This window comes from Poecilia mexicana, unplaced genomic scaffold, assembly GCF_051168715.1.
Source record: "Poecilia mexicana isolate PSO_F unplaced genomic scaffold, ASM5116871v1 scaffold_12, whole genome shotgun sequence".
NCBI lineage: Eukaryota > Metazoa > Chordata > Actinopteri > Cyprinodontiformes > Poeciliidae > Poecilia > Poecilia mexicana.
Window position 1 is genome coordinate 24,205,972 of NW_028263381.1, and position 16,666 is coordinate 24,222,637.

At 41.2% G+C, this 16,666-nt stretch overlaps 1 protein-coding gene across 6 annotated transcripts in view; it reads right to left on the minus strand.

Moving 5' to 3' along the window:
• The window catches only part of LOC148156186 (NACHT, LRR and PYD domains-containing protein 3-like), a 67,849-nt gene extending 57,287 nt beyond the window's left edge, over positions 1 to 10,562 (minus strand). For 4 of the 6 annotated variants that reach the window (XM_088011139.1, XM_088011142.1, XM_088011140.1 and 1 more), the window contains exons 1-9: positions 10,345 to 10,447; positions 9,514 to 9,645; positions 9,241 to 9,360; positions 8,198 to 8,276; positions 7,809 to 8,037; positions 5,874 to 7,665; positions 5,247 to 5,420; positions 3,779 to 3,949; positions 2,332 to 2,502 (exon numbers count right to left, since the gene is read on the minus strand). In XM_088011139.1, the coding sequence (XP_087867265.1) occupies positions 2,332 to 2,502; positions 3,779 to 3,949; positions 5,247 to 5,420; positions 5,874 to 7,665; positions 7,809 to 8,037; positions 8,198 to 8,276; positions 9,241 to 9,360; positions 9,514 to 9,602 (2,825 nt within the window). In that variant the 5' untranslated portion in view covers positions 9,603 to 9,645; positions 10,345 to 10,447. Of the gene's footprint in view, positions 1 to 2,331; positions 2,503 to 3,778; positions 3,950 to 5,246; positions 5,421 to 5,873; positions 7,666 to 7,808; positions 8,038 to 8,197; positions 8,277 to 9,240; positions 9,361 to 9,513; positions 9,646 to 10,344; positions 10,448 to 10,547 lie in introns of those variants that run through there. The other 2 variants (XM_088011144.1, XM_088011141.1) reach the window with 2 other exon arrangements.
• Between the last annotated feature and the right edge of the window lie 6,104 nt (positions 10,563 to 16,666).

Here is a 16,666-nt window from a genome sequence, read left to right on the forward strand (position 1 = left end):
GAAAACGCAACGACATAAACAAAAACACAACGACATAAACGAAAACACGACGACATAAACAAAAACACGACGACATAAACGAAAACACGACATTAACGAAAACACAACAACATTAACGAAAACACGACATTAACGAGAACACAACGACATTAAAGAAGACGCAACGACATTAAAGAAAACGCAACGACATTAAAGAAAACGCAACGACATAAACGAAAACACGACGACATAAACGAAAACGCAACGACATAAACAAAAACACGACGACATTAACAAAAACACGACGACATTAACGAAAACACGACGACATTAACGAAGACACGACGACATTAACGAAAACACGACGACGTAAACAAAAACACGACATTAACAAAAACACGACGACATTAACGAAAACACGACGACGTAAACAAAAACACGACATTAACAAAAACACGACGACATTAACGAAAACACGACGACGTAAACAAAAACACGACATTAACGAAAACACGACGACGTAAACAAAAACACGACATTAACAAAAACACGACGACATTAACGAAAACACGACGACGTAAACAAAAACACGACATTAACGAAAACGCAACGACATAAACAAAAACACAACGACATAAACGAAAACACGACGACATAAACAAAAACACGACGACATAAACGAAAACACAACGACATTAACGAAAACACAACAACATTAACGAAAACACGACATTAACGAGAACACAACGACATTAAAGAAGACGCAACGACATTAAAGAAAACGCAACGACATTAAAGAAAACGCAACGACATAAACGAAAACACGACGACATAAACGAAAACACAACAACATTAACGAAAACACGACATTAACGAGAACACAACGACATTAAAGAAGACGCAACGACATTAAAGAAAACGCAACGACATTAAAGAAAACGCAACGACATAAACGAAAACACGACGACATAAACGAAAACGCAACGACACAAACAAAAACACGACGACATTAACAAAAACACGACGACATTAACGAAAACACGACGACATTAACGAAGACACGACGACATTAACGAAAACACGACGACGTAAACAAAAACACGACATTAACAAAAACACGACGACATTAACGAAAACACGACGACGTAAACAAAAACACGACATTAACAAAAACACGACGACATTAACGAAAACACGACGACGTAAACAAAAACACGACATTAACGAAAACACGACGACGTAAACAAAAACACGACATTAACAAAAACACGACGACATTAACAAAAACGCAACGACATTAACGAAAACACAACAACATAAACGAAAACACGACGACATTAACAAAAACACAACGACATAAACGAAAACACGACGACATTAACGAAAACACGACGACATTAACGAAGACACGACGACATTAACGAAAACACGACGACGTAAACAAAAACACGACATTAACAAAAACACGACGACATTAACGAAAACACGACGACGTAAACAAAAACACGACATTAACGAAAACACGACGACGTAAACAAAAACACGACATTAACAAAAACACGACGACATTAACAAAAACGCAACGACATTAACGAAAACGCAACGACATTAACGAAAACGCAACGACATAAACGAAAACACAACAACATAAACGAAAACACGACGACATTAACAAAAACACAACGACATAAACGAAAACACGACGACATTAACGAAAACACGACGACATTAACGAAAACGCAACGACATTAACGCAACGACATTAACGAAAACGCAACGACATAAACGAAAACGCAACATTAACCAAAACACGACATTAACGAAAACACAACACAACGGAAAAGGTAGGTCCCAGTGATTGGACTTCGGCTCGTTTTACTTCTGAACCAGAAGTTTTTCTGGAGACCCTTTTCACAGTGATGTCAGACTATGGGCACCGTAACTCGAGGAGGTGCATCTTCTGGTGTGATTTGCCTCGGGAAAACTGACTGAAAAATTCACGGATACTCATTATCTTAAGGATACTAAAAGGTAAGATTAATTACAACAGCATTTACGCGATAGCCGTTATTACTCATTGTCAATCCACCATTCTCTAACTGTGTATATAATAAACAGCCTCCGATCGGAGAGTAAACCAGCTGGTTGGATGTGATGGTGGGAGGAGGAACTGCTGCTGCTTTTATAAAACACAGAAACTTTGACTGGACCAAACCATAGAAGAAGAAAGCAGACTTTACCATGAAGATCCTCAGAGTGGATCAGTAGAATATCAGCTTCTGTCTGCAGTTTAGTGGCAACACAACTTTCACATCACAAACAGCAGATCCAGAATAAAACATGGTTTCTTACCCTAATCGTTGTAATCTGCATTCAGGATCCTGTAGAAAACCACAGAGCTCCTTCACTCCAGAATCTTTCAGGTCGTTGTTGCTCAGGTCCAGTTCAGTCAGATGTTGGTTGGACTTCAGAGCTGAGGCCAGAGAAGAACAGCTGATCTCTGACAACCAGCAGTGGATCAATCTGAATAAAGAATAAAAGATGTGAGCTGAAGCAACAGGATGCAGGTTAAAACTGAAATATGAACAAATTAATAATGTAGAAAATTAATTTGAATGTAAAAGAAACATGATGAACTGATGTTTAATATCTGATCCAGTAAAACTGGTTTATAGAGTCCAAACCAGCAGAACCAGAACATGTTATTATGACGTGTTGTTAGAATATTTCAGTCGGGCCTTCAGTGGTTCTGGTCGGGAATTAAAATGGACTTTCAGAACCAAAGTGAGACATCAGAGCTGTTAATGAAGCTGCAGTGATTTAATGAAGCAGCTCATTTCCACAGTGACAGAAACCTGCTATTGAGAGGAACTGACTGATTTATCTGGAGGATCAACAGCTGCAATAATTACACTTCACTCATTCATAAACACATGAACACATGAGTGGAAACTGAACTGACTGATTTATCTAAGGATCAATAGCCCAGATTGATTATAAATTCCTGCTTCAAACCAAATGTTGACTTTTGTCAGTTTGAATTAAATCAGTTTATTGTTATTTTGCTCTATTTCCATTTACTTCATTCTGACTGTATGATTATCTTATTATTTTAATCAGGGCTGTTGTATTGATGTTTATCTCCTATTGATGGTTTATTGGTTGATTATTGGATCATGTGATGCTGCTTCATGTCTCCTTTGTCCTGTTTAAAGTCGTCTAGAAATAAAGCTGCTCTGCTATCAGCTTCCCTCCGTCGTCCATCCAGCTCCTTCTGTCAACGTCACAACTTCCTGCTACATCTGTTCATCTTTACAGGTTAATAAAGTTTGTGGTTTTATCAATGATGGTTTATTGATCATTATGATCAGAAGGTCAGAGATGTGGATGAACATCATTATTTAGTGAATTCAGCCTCAGTCTGTCTTGGACATAAAGACGTTTTATCAGATTTTATATCTGATTGTTTGTAGATATTTAGACATTTAATGATCCTAATATCAGAGTTTTATCAGCCTTTAGTCTCCAATCTGACCTTTGACCTTCTCTCAGCAGGTGTGGTTGGTGTCTGTGAAATGAAGGCTGTGATTGGTTGGATGGGATGGTGGGAGGAGGAACTGCTGGTGCTTTTATAAAACACAGAAACTTTAACTGGACCAAACCATAGAAGAAGAAAGCAGACTTTACCATGAAGATCCTCAGAGTGGATCAGTAGAATATCAGCTTCTGTCTGCAGTTTAGTGGCAACACAACTTTCACATCACAAACATCAGATCCAGAATAAAACATGGTTTCTTACCCTAATCGTTGTAATCTGCATTCAGGATCCTGTAGAAAACCACAGAGCTCCTTCACTCCAGAATCTTTCAGGTCGTTGTTGCTCAGGTCCAGTTCAGTCAGATGTTGGTTGGACTTCAGAGCTGAGGCCAGAGAAGAACAGCTGATCTCTGACAACCTGCAGTGGATCAATCTGAATAAAGAATAAAAGATGTGAGCTGAAGCAACAGGATGCAGGTTAAAACTGAAATATGAACAAATTAATAATGTAGAAAATTAATTTGACTGAATGTAAAAGAAACATGATGAACTGATGTTTAATATCTGATCCAGTAAAACTGGTTTATAGAGTCCAAACCAGCAGAACCAGAACATGTTATTATGACGTGTTGTTAGAATATTTCAGTCGGGCCTTCAGTGGTTCTGGTCGGGAATTAAAATGGATTGAAATGTTAAAATAGTTTCATATCAGAGTCAAAGTGAAGGTTGGTTTATCTCAGGTATCTGGTAGAAACCTGTGACTCTGTTGATCCAGCAGGTGGCGCTGCTCTGCTGGTGATCAGGTTCTCAGCTCTTTGTTCTAAAGTCAAAGTATTTACTGAACTATGGGGACAGTAAATACTTGGAGAACTTGTTCTGGTTCGGTCCAGACCAGGGATCTTCACCTTCAGGCCTCGATGGCCGGCGTCCTGCAACCTTCAACCCCCTAGTCCCATCATGAGGTCAAAGTTCAGCAGGACTCTGGAGAACCTGACTGCGTCCTGAGGGACAATTCATCACTTCATTCAGGTGTTGAAGCAGAAACATCTAAAGGCTGCAGGACACCGAACCTGGAGGCCTGGATTTGAAGAGTCCTGGTCTACAAGCTGCTATGCTGCCTTCTGGCTACCTGCATGTTGCCATGACAACAGCTCAGCCAATCACCAACAAGCAGACGTTGTTGGCGATCTACCTGGTGACGTCCCAGCAGAGGATGGACAGCAGAGACAGAGGACAGCTGGAGACGAGGACCAGATGTTTGCTGCAGTGAGACACAGGCCTCCTTTACCACTGATCACATCTGATCATTATTGATCATCAGAAACACGATGGATTATCTCTGGATCAGCTCTAAAGTTTCTGATCAGTGACCTGATGAAGCGTCTCTGAGGCTCCAACCGACTGACAGACTGAAGAGACGGTTCTTCTCTGACCCGGTCCAACAGAACCACAGCTTCAACAACTTCTTTTTGCACCTAACATGCAGCAATCTGTCAATAATCCAGAGTTACACTATCAGTGGAAGCCTGACCTCCACTTTTCTTAATAACTTTCTTTATGATTCTTTCAGCCTGGAGGAAATGAAAATGATCCATTATTATGTGTTGAGATTTAGCAGGTTAACCATGTCACAGTCAGACATCAATTATTATATCAAATAATAATTACATCATCTTTGAAAGCAGGTAATGGACATAAATCTGGTTTCACCAGGATTGGTCACATTTTACCTGAGAGTCTCCAGGTTGCAGTTTGGACTCTTCAGTCCAGCAGAGAGAAGCTTCACTCCTGAATCCTGCAGGTTGTTGTTACTCAGGTCCAGTTCTCTGAGACTGGAGGACTGGGAGCTGAGAACTGAGGACAGAGCTTCACAGCTTCTGTCTGAGAGGTTACAGCCACTCAGTCTGAGGAGACAGGGAGGAAAATTTGGTATTAAACTATTCATCAGAATTTACATTCTTTCAAATCAACAATGTTTTTATTGGACAGAGAAGGAACCATCTGATTTTACACAACCTTTGTATTTGTTGTGAACTGGTTCATTCTACAGTTGGGCCTCCAGCCTTAAATGACAAAACTACAGACAACAAGGAGGTTGGAAAGAGAATTATAAAATTACACAATTATCTATATTAATCCATTTCAATGTTAACATAAAGTGGAGGAGTTTTGCTGCTTGAATATGTAATATTATGTTCAGCTGCTGAAGGAAGTCTGTTTCTTTTTTGCTCATCCCCCCAGTGGGACACTTTGAAGAGACAAAGCACCAAAATATAAACTGAAACATGAATATTTACCTCATAATTAGCAGATTTCTACCCATCAACAATACCTGCAGTACCAATGTGTGTCCTTACAGAGCTTTGTTGGAGGCTTTAACCACTGGCAGCAGCCTCAGAAGAGCCTCCTCTGAAGCAGAGTATTTCTTCAGGTCAAACACATCCAGATCTTTTCCTGATGACACTAAGATGAAACCCAGAGCTGACCACTGAGCAGGAGACAGTTTATCTGTGGAGAGACTTCCTGAACTCAGAGACTGTTGGATCTCCTCCACTAGAGAACGATCATTCAGTTCATTCAGACAGTGGAACAGATTGATGCTTTTCTCTGCAGACACATTCTCACTGATCTTCTCCTTGATGTACTGAACTGTTTCCTGGTTGGTCTGTGAGCTACTTCCTGTCTGTGTCAGCAGACCTTGTAGGAGTCTCTGATTGGTCTGCAGTGAAAGTCCCAGGAGGAAACGGAGGAACAAGTCCAGGTGTCCATTTGGACTCTGTAAGGCCTGGTCAACAGCTCTCTGATGGACAGACTTTAGTTTAGGTTTATTAAATAATGAAGATTTCTTAGATGTTTGTGTTTCTTCCATCAGGTTGACTCCAGAGTTGATGAAGGTCCGATGAACATGAAGAGCAGCCAGAAACTCCTGAACACTCAGATGGACGAAGCAGAACACCTTGTCCTGGTACAGCCCTCTCTCCTCTCTAAAGATCTGTGTGAACACTCCTGAGTACACTGAGGCTGCTCTGATATCGATGCCACACTCTGTCAGGTCTGATCCATAGAAGATCAGGTTTCCTTTCTGCAGCTGATCAAAAGCCAGTTTTCCCAGAGACTCGATCATCTTCCTGCTCTCTGGACTCCAGTGTGGATCTGTTTCAGCTCCTCCATCATACTTGACCTTCTTCACTTTGGTCTGAACCACCAGGAAGTGGATGTACATCTCAGTCAGGGTTCTGGGCAGCTCTCCTCCCTCTCTGGTCTCCAACACATCCTCCAGAACTGTAGCAGTGATCCAGCAGAAGACTGGGATGTGGCACATGATGTGGAGGCTTCGTGACGTCTTCATGTGGGAGATGATCCTGCTGGCCTGCTGCTCATCTCTGAATCTCTTCCTGAAGTACTCCTCCTTCTGGGGGTCATTGAACCCTCTGACCTCTGTCACCATGCCAACACACTGAGGAGGGATCTGATTGGCTGCTGCAGGTCGTGTGGTTATCCAGAGGAGAGCAGAGGGAAGCAGTTTCCCCCTGATGAGGTTTGTCAGCAGAACATCCACTGAGCTGGACTCTGTAGCATCAGTCAGGATCTCCTTGTTGTGGAAGTCCAGCGGAAGTCGACTCTCATCCAGGCCATCAAAGATGAACAGAACCTGGAAGTGTTCAAAGCTGCAGATTCCTTTGGTTTCAGTAAAGAAGTGATGAACAAGTTCCACCAAGCTGAACTTTTTCTCTCTCAGCACATTCAGCTCTCTGAAGGTGAATGGAAATATGAAGTGGATGTTCTGGTGGGCTTTGTCTTCAGCCCAGTCCAGAGTGAACTTCTGCATTAAGACTGTTTTCCCAATGCCAGCCACTCCCTTTGTCATCACTGTTCTGATTGGTTGATCTCTTCCAGGTGGGACTTTAAAGATGTCTTCTTGTCTGATTGTTGTTTCTGGTCTGTGTGGTTTCCTGGATGCTGTTTCAATCTGTCTGACCTCATGTTCATCATTGACCTCTCCAGTCCCTCCCTCTGTGATGTAGAGCTCTGTGTAGATCTGGTTCAGAAGGGTTGGACTTCCTGCTTTAGCAATCCCCTCAAACACAGACTGGAACTTCTTCTTCAGACCAGATTTAAGTTGATGTTGACAAACTGCAGCAAGATGTTCTAAAATAACACAAAAAGTAAAATCAGAGATTAAACAAAAATACCTTCTGAAGATGATTTAAATAAATGTGATTCCATTTCTTCAGACATCAGTAAATGTGTCATTTATCCATCAGGTCAAATCTTTGTAGAAATCCTCTTACTGCTCTGCAGACGGTCAGCCAGCTCCTCCTGCTTCATCCTCCTCAGGAAGTTCAGTGTGATCTTCATCACTGCCTCTCTGCTGCTCCTCCTCTGCTCTTCATCATCACCTCTCAACACCTCATCATCCTCTCTCTGACTCTCTGAGTATTCTGGGTAATCTGGACTCAGAACCTTCTGGATCTTCTTCAGCTCGTTCTTCACAAAAGTGACAATGTTTTCCTCCAGCAGCTGGAACAGAATAATAGATGAAGGAAACATCAGACTGAAATCATGGAGCCAAACACCAGATGGATGTTGGACAGACTGACAGTCCTCTGGTCTACAAAGTGCAGCATGGAGACGACTGTGAACAGAACCATGGAAAAGTAGTTGTTGTTCATGTACAGACCATAAATATGGAGTCCAGCTGTGTTTGATGCTGCTGGGCAGACGGACCACTGGGAACCTCTGAGCTCTGCTGGTCCACTCTGTGGAGGAACCAGGAACAATCAGGAAGGCAGGAAATGTTCATCCAGCAATATTTACTAATAAAACAACTAAGAGTGTCACATTAAAGCAGAAAACAGAGCATCACATGAACTAAATACAAAGAAGTTAGAAAGAGGAAGATGAACTACAAGGATGCAGACCAGTAACACCAGAATCACCAGTAGACATTTTAAAAAGTTGGTGCTGAACTTGGACTTCAAACTGTCCACACTGTCAGCAGATCTGATGCTGGTGGAGACAGAGTCCCAGAGCTTGGGGACAGTGGAAGTGAAGGCTCTGTCCACACAGGTCTTCAGGACAGTGTGGGACATCCATCAGGTTCTGATGACTGGATCTGAGGTGATGTGGACATGGAGGAGCTCTGAGATATGTGGGTGTGTCCATGTGGGATCCTCTCCTGGATGTTCTAGAGGATTTAAAATGGATCCTGTAGATCCTGGAAGCCAGTGAGCTCACATTATATCTGTCCACACAGAGACAATCAGAAGGTAAAGGTCCATGAAGTGATATCTGGATGTGAGCAGTGAACCAGATGATCCAAGTAAAGATTTAATGTTCCTGCTGATCCACTAAGAACCAGCAGAACCTCTGATGGTCCACATCAGCTCAGTCTGGTTGAGTTCCAGCGGATCTCACCAACCACATCATGAAGCTTTCCTTCCTGCTGAACTGATCTCACAATGCACACAGGAACCAAGTCCTGATGGACCAGACTGGTTTACCAGGTATTTCCCAGTGGGTGGTGGAAATGTGTCCCACTGTTAGTCTGACATGGAGCCAGGAAGCAGCAGAACATCATCATCATCATCCAGAGATGAAGATATGAAGGTGTTTTCATTAGAACAGAGCAGCTGGTTTAGATAATGGATCAAAACTCTGTAAATATAACTGGGAATATCTGAAACTTACTGGTTCAGTTTACAGCAGTTAGAAACAGCTCACCTCTCTGATGGTGGAGATCCAGGAGATTTAAAGTTAATGGGTTGACCCATTGACCAGTCGCTCTTAAAGGACACACAGCTGGGTTCTGGTTCTGGTTCTGGTCTGAGTCTCTGATGGATCCTGACAGAAACATGATGATTAAAAGTGAATCTGTTCAGTCTGGATGAAGCAGCAAAGAGGAGCAGCAGCAGCTTCATCACCACGTCTGTTTTGGCCTGATATAGTGAACGCTGTGTGAAAAGGGCTGTGGACAGTTAGAGATGGTGACCTCACCTCTGACCTTTGCTCTGGCTCTCATCTTCCCCACACAGAGTGGTTTTAGAGGGAGGGACTCCCTCCTCTCTGTCCTCACACTGATCCATGCTGCTGAATTCACATCAGCTCACACACACTTTCTAGCTTCACCTGCAGAGGAAACACACATCATTCATCTGCACATCAACTCTGATCATCCTTTACATCATTAGTGCTGGAAAAAGATCAGCTGCTCCTCCTCTGATTGGCTCTTCTTCTCTGCTTCATATCAGTGTCAGGTGAATGCAGTCAGACAGCAGAGAGGCAGAGGAAGCTGCATCAGCTGCTGCACTTCTACTATCAGTCCATTAGGTGGAGACATGGAGCAACATTTACATTCACTGATTCAACCTGCACTTCTACTATCAGTCCACTAGATGGAGACATGGAGCAACATTTACATTCACTGATTCAACCTGAACAACAGGATGGATTTTAGTTCATTATTAATCTCTACTAGTGGATTAAATTCACCACTAAAGGTGAACTATTTAGTAACTTGACTGAATTGAACACATTTTGCTATAATAACATTTAACTTTGAAAGGAAGCAGGATAAAATTGTTTTGTCTGACTTTAACGGTGGAGACCAGAGTTTGATACAAGGAAATAAAATTATGAATCAGTTTTTTCACAGAAGAAAACAGAAACATCTGATGTTAATCAATAATCCTGTAGATTAACCTTCAAACAGCAAAGAAACAACTTTTAGCTGAAATCAGAAGTGAACCTTTTCTGCAAACATCAGAGCAGAAACAGTCAGTAAAGTTCCTGAAGACAAAGTTGATGTAGAAAACAAAACAAACTTACAGTTTGTTCAAACGATCCAAAGAGCTGAAGAAGAAAATGTGATCAACAAACTGAGACCCAACAGAACCGCAGGAGAACCAAACTGGTGCCACACCTGAAAAGACTGTAATGGGACAGGACTGGACTTTTACCTGATCTGAACGATTCAGAGTTCAAAGTCCAGGTGTTATAAATGCTGAATAACTGATCATGTGACGGCTCACCTGGTTTGTAGTTTCTTGTTCCAGAGCAGCAGAAGGTTTGCTGTAAAATCAGAGGCAGGTTGATAAAGTCTTCATGAGGAAGGAGAGAAGTTCTGATGAAAATGTTTCATGATGGTTAATGAGGATAAAGCTGCTACCACCACCTGATTGTTTTTCTTTGTGGTAATAATCGATTATTATGTTCTTAAGTTTTTTAATTTTTGTTTTAATTATTATGTTTGCAACTTAATTTGAGGAGAAATGAGTCCAGAGAAAAGAGCAGCTGGTTGATTCCTGCTGCAGTAACTGGTCTGACTATGAATACAGTCAGAATATGAAGATAAAGTTAAACAAACTAAACTGTAGTTCTTAACATCACCACATTACTGCAGCTGAAACCACACGTTGTTATAATATAGATTATTAATATAGCTCCTATATAATCATTGATCATCATGTCAGTGAGGTGAGCAGAGTGAGGACAGTCTCTGGTTAAACCAGGATCAGCTGAGCAGGTTCTGCTGATCCAGGTTCAAACCCTGATTTCATTTCAATCATCAACCTGAATCTAAAGTCAGATCAGCAGCAGAAGGTGGCAGCTTGTTCCAGACTCATTATTTACACATGCAGCTGTTTTCCAGCTGTTCTCCACAGCTGGAGGGAGGGAGGGGGGATGTTTGGAGGAGAGAACCTGAACATTCAGCCTCCAGGTTTTACAGCTGGATTCTGACCTCAGCAGCTGGAACAACGACACAGATGAAACCAGAGACTCCTGGAAAATGGATGTTTGGATCTGATCAGGTCTGCAGATTCACTGACTGGGATTTATTCAGAAAATGTCTCAGAGCTGAGAAGAGCTGAGCTTCTTCAGACTGAATGCTGGGAAATCTTCACTCCTCCCATTCAGGGATGTTCAGGTTCTGAACTTTAACAACTAGAATCAGTTGGAAACATCAGGAATTTGGTCCATTAAAGTGTTAATAATAAAATCAAACCTTCTGCTGTTAGTTGAGTAAAGTCTGTTTCCACTAAGAACTGTGAGCGTTTCCTCCAGTCTGTGTTCGGCTTTAATCTCCTGCAGGAAACCAAACCTCCACGTCTCAACTGGAGTCGCCGTGGCAACGCCTTTCAGACATCAGGATGGTGGGTTGAGACTGGATGAGAGCCGATGAGTTGTTTTTATTTAGTGGCAGAGCTGCATTCATCCATTCATCATCCCAGTTTTCCTGCCATGCAGATTAATCTCCACTAATCTGAAGCTTGGAGACCAAAATGTCACAAACTGGGATTAAGAGAGTTGAGATGTTGAAATCTGTCACATTTAGAAAAGAAGCTTCATGATGCTATGATTTGTTCATCTGAACAACTTTTTAAAATATTTACTCTTTATAACAAATCAAACTGATCAGAATTATTATTTTGAAGCAACAACCATCAGTTTAATTGATCAATTATGTTATTGGCAAACTAATATAAAGTAAACTGATGTATGGAAGAACAAACATGCCTCAGTCAAGATAATCACCATTCATATCATATTTATAACCACATTAGCTAACAAAGCTAACATCTTGTATTCCACACATGTAAAGATTATAACCTTTAGATTAAAATGTGTAGAAAATTATAAACTTATGTCCAGTTTTATTTGCTACAACAGAGTTTTAGGGCCAAACTAAGGAAAAAATATAAAATAAAATACAAACTAAGTCTGTCTGTGTGGTGATAAAATGATCCTAAGTTCCCATCAGCTGATCATGTTATATTAATGCTTGTGAACTCTGACCTGAAGATCCTGTTTGGGTTAAACACACACAAGGTTGGAAGTTGTTTTCCTGCAGCTGAAGGGAACCAGACTGTCTCTGCATGTTCTGGATCCTGGATATAAAACCTACATGTTGACTCTTCCTGTTGGAGCTTTTCATCCTGAACTGATTCATTACTGATCGTCTTACAGGCTCTCTGCATTCTGCACAAGATACAAATAAACCTGATGGACTGATTTCATCTAACAGCTTGGAAATTAATGTTTTCCTCAACAGTTTGGTGCCGACCTGGACACTCGGCTCCAGCCTCAAACCTGGATTAGGATTAAAGAGACGAGGGCTGCTGGTCGGCTCCACGGCTCCAGAGCTGAGATCAACCAACTCAATCCACTGATATCTGCTGAGACTCACTCAGGGAATAAACTAACTTACTAATTATAAATTATAAAATACTAAAGGATCCTAATGACCTTTTTCCCTGAGGATTGAGATTGACCAGATTAATAGAGATTACAAGAGAAAGAAAAATAAACAATAGGAAAAGAATAACAAAGAATAAAAGTAAGAGAAGAAGAGAAGACAGATCTTTGTAAAGATTATTTTCTTGAAGATTCCTGCAGGGTGTCTGACAAAGAAATTGATACTTATAGAGATTTTTTAGTTTTTCTTGTAAAGCTGAATAAAAACCTTTACAGAGTTTTGATGGAGCCACAGGTTCTAGGATGAGTCCTAGTCAAAGTCCTTATCGGAGGATAAGGCAGGTATTTAGTAGAGTTTTGGTTTTAAATTCAGGGAACCAAACCTTTAGAGAATCCTAAAGACTTTATCAGAAATAAAAACCTGTTAGAGGATGAAGAAGCAGAGCGACCTCAAAGCTGATTGGTTGGATTCTGTGGAGACGTTTGCAGTCTAAAGAGGAAATCCCACCTATTCAGAAGAAATGGGTCTGAGTGGTTCCTGGGTCTTTTCTCCTCCTCAGGGTGAATCGATTCACTATATAATAATGAAATATGGAGAAAAAAGTTTGCATGATGTGAATGAATGGATGAAAAGTGTCATTTCTCCTGTTCATTGAAGCTGATGGTTTAAAAGGAAAAGAAAGATAATTAGAAGCAGAGGAAGAAACTGAGGCAAAGAAACGAGAAACGAAGAGTCGAGTTGATCCTGAGAAACAAGGAAAGTTTGGAAAGTTGGATGAAAGAGAGAAAGAAGAGAAAGACAGAAAAATGATGAACAAATGGAAATGCTTCTATTTCTGAACATAAATCTTTTGTGGATAAATTACAGGCCTTAATATGTTTTAGTGTGTTTGAATCAGCAAATGATTTTATTTTGAAAAGGAGGATAATAAGTGACTAAAACAATCATGAAAAGGAAAAATAAGATGTAAATATTTATATAAACAATAAAAACAACAAAACAAACTAATGGATTTCTATTTGCTTCTTCTTCTCTCCTCTGTCTGAGCCTCACTGTGGTGCATCTGACCTCTGACCTCAACTCCTCAGCCCTGTCCTCCATGGACCAGATGACGTCCCTCTCACACCACCAGCTGATCAAAGTGATCCAGTAGATCCAGTGGATCAACAAGATGAGGAAGATGAAGAAAACCTTCATCACCTCCAGGCTCTGAAGTTTCTGTTGATCCTGATTTATTTGACACCAGAGAACTGATGAGACATGTCCATTCAGGGGACGACTGTCTGTCTCCTGTTGGACATTTGGACTGAAACTGTGTGTGACTGAGCTTTAACAACCTCCACTGGTCTGCTGTCCAGGATCAGAGCAGAGAAAGAAAAGATCAACCTGATCAGAGCTGAGAGGAGAAGACACCATCTGTGGACAACATGGACATATTGTTGCCATGTGAAGCTGGACAACATGGACATATTGTTGCCATGTGAAGCTGGACAACATGGACATATTGTTGCCATGTGAAGCTGGACAACATGGACATATTGTTGCCATGTGAAGCTGGACAACATGGACATATTGTTGCCATGTGAAGCTGGACAACATGGACATATTGTTGCCATGTGAAGCTGGACAACATGGACATATTGTTGCCATGTGAAGCTGGACAACATGGACATATTGTTGCCATGTGAAGCTGGACAACATGGACATATTGTTGCCATGTGAAGCTGGACAACATGGACATATTGTTGCCATGTGAAGCTGGACAACATGGACATATTTAATTTTAGTTTTTGTTGTGTTTTGCATGTTTGGATTGTTTTGTCTCTTGTTTTCCCCTTTGACAACCCAAACGCACTCGGCTGAAAGCGGCCGTTTAGGAGGCGGCAGAAGCTGATTGAAGTCAGAATGTAAGGAACCTGGAAGAAGGAGAGGGGTGTGTAGACCGATCCTGGGATTGCCAGACGCATGCGCCGTCGAGCGAGGGGCGGAAGGAATCTGAGGTGGGCCGATGGCTCAGGGCAGAGGGGAACCTGCCCGCGCCACTGGGTCAGTCCGAAGAGGGGCGTGGCACGCCGGAGAGCGGAATGGTGCCGGAACGTCGCAGAGTCAGCTGAGCGCCTTATAGGCAGATTGCCGTCACCTGGAGCAGCTGGATGTGTGGAGCCCAACTGCCGGCCTCGGATTGGTGACTTTAAAGACAATTATTGAACTTTGGATTTTGTAAAGAAGACAAGGACAGCTTTTATTGTTGCTATTGGAGAGTGACCCTTTCTGTAATAAAAACTCTAAATTTGATCGTTCTGGAGTTTTGGGTTTTTGAGTTGTTTGCTCCCCCTTGTATCAGAACTAAGCGTGGGGCCATATTGGTCACATTAGTGCTAAGCTAAAAATTAGCTCAACTAATAGAAGATTAGTGGAATAGAGGCTACAACTGATAATTATTTGGGGATTTTGAAGAGTCAGTGACTTATTGCTTAGTGACTGATATTCAGTACATTGAGTCGCCCAACGCAGATGGAAACTGTGATACTATCACAATATAATAAACATGCAGAAAATGTGTTAAGAAAAATTATGAAGGTAGAAATTGAATTTAGTCCAAGGGAGCAATTAGTTATGGTTTTTATGCCAAAAAAACCCATTTGACTTAGAATACACCACAGTCCCGACTATCAAACTTTAGATCAGAGCTGCAGAGGTTCAGCTTATATGAATGCATGTTGCTGCAGCCACGTAAAGGAGCTGGTAGAGTTTAATATTCTAAGTAAAATATGTCTTTAGTTTTATGGGCCTAAGATATCTCAGCTCTTTGAAATTAACCACTTTTTCCAGTTGAAGATCTAAAGTTTAGATTTACCCTAAAAACCTGGTTATGTTGCAATAAAGCTGATAATGTTGCTGAAGCTTTAGTCCAGATTAGCATCATTTAGCTCATGCAGCTCACAGAGGCTGAACATCCAGATTAATGCTTAGATTTCCCCCTGCCTCTATGAAGCCTTTCTGCTCTGATGGTCAAAGACTAAATCTGAAATAAAATGACAGAAACATGTTTTATGAAAAAAATCAATTTAAATGTTCCAGATCTATAATCTGAAGATGTTCCAGGAATCCTCCTGGAGGACAAACTGACCACTTCTCTCTGCTACTTTCTCCTACTACTCTCCATCCTTGCTCAAGGATTCCCCCAGAAAACATCCCGGCGTTGAGGCACCGAGGTGGTCCATCGTCTTTTTGTATTAAAAGAGAGGAAATGTAAAAATATTACTGGGTAATTACCAGTAATACCATACCAAATGCTTTGTCCACTTTAGCTAAGAGGACAAAGCATGTTACAGGAAAACGTCGCCAGTGAAATGCTATTTAAACCCACTACCAGCCTGAAAAAACATCAAATAAAAAAAACTACAAATAAAATGATAATCAATTATTTTCACTTCAGTTTAATCCAAATTAAGTCAGCGGCTCCATCAGGCCCCCCAGGCTTCAGGGGCCATAAATGCTAATATTTTCAGACAGACCACAGATATATGAATGTAACATTGGTTTATTGAGATGATCAATGCTGCTGAATTTGATTAAATGGTTTCATCATACATATATTAAAAGATTTTAAACTGTTTAACATTTAAATGTAAGATAGCCCCTCTCCTAGATCAAATCTAACACAGAAGCTGTTAGAGGTGCTGATGTTGTTAGCAGCTAGAGGGGCCCCTAAGTCAAATTCTGCTCCAGGCCTTATACGGCCTGGGACCGGCCCTGCATGATGAGTTAAAGCTGCTGCACTGGTGCAGAGATGAGCAACAAACGGGAGATTTAATTCAAAGCTGTTAATGTGGTTTTAGTAGCTCGTCCATTTTGTGTCTGTTGAGTTTTTAATAAGAATCACAGAAAATGTTTTGGTTGTCTGAGTTTTAAGGGACGAGATTTTCTGGTCTCTGCGCGTATTAACTCTGG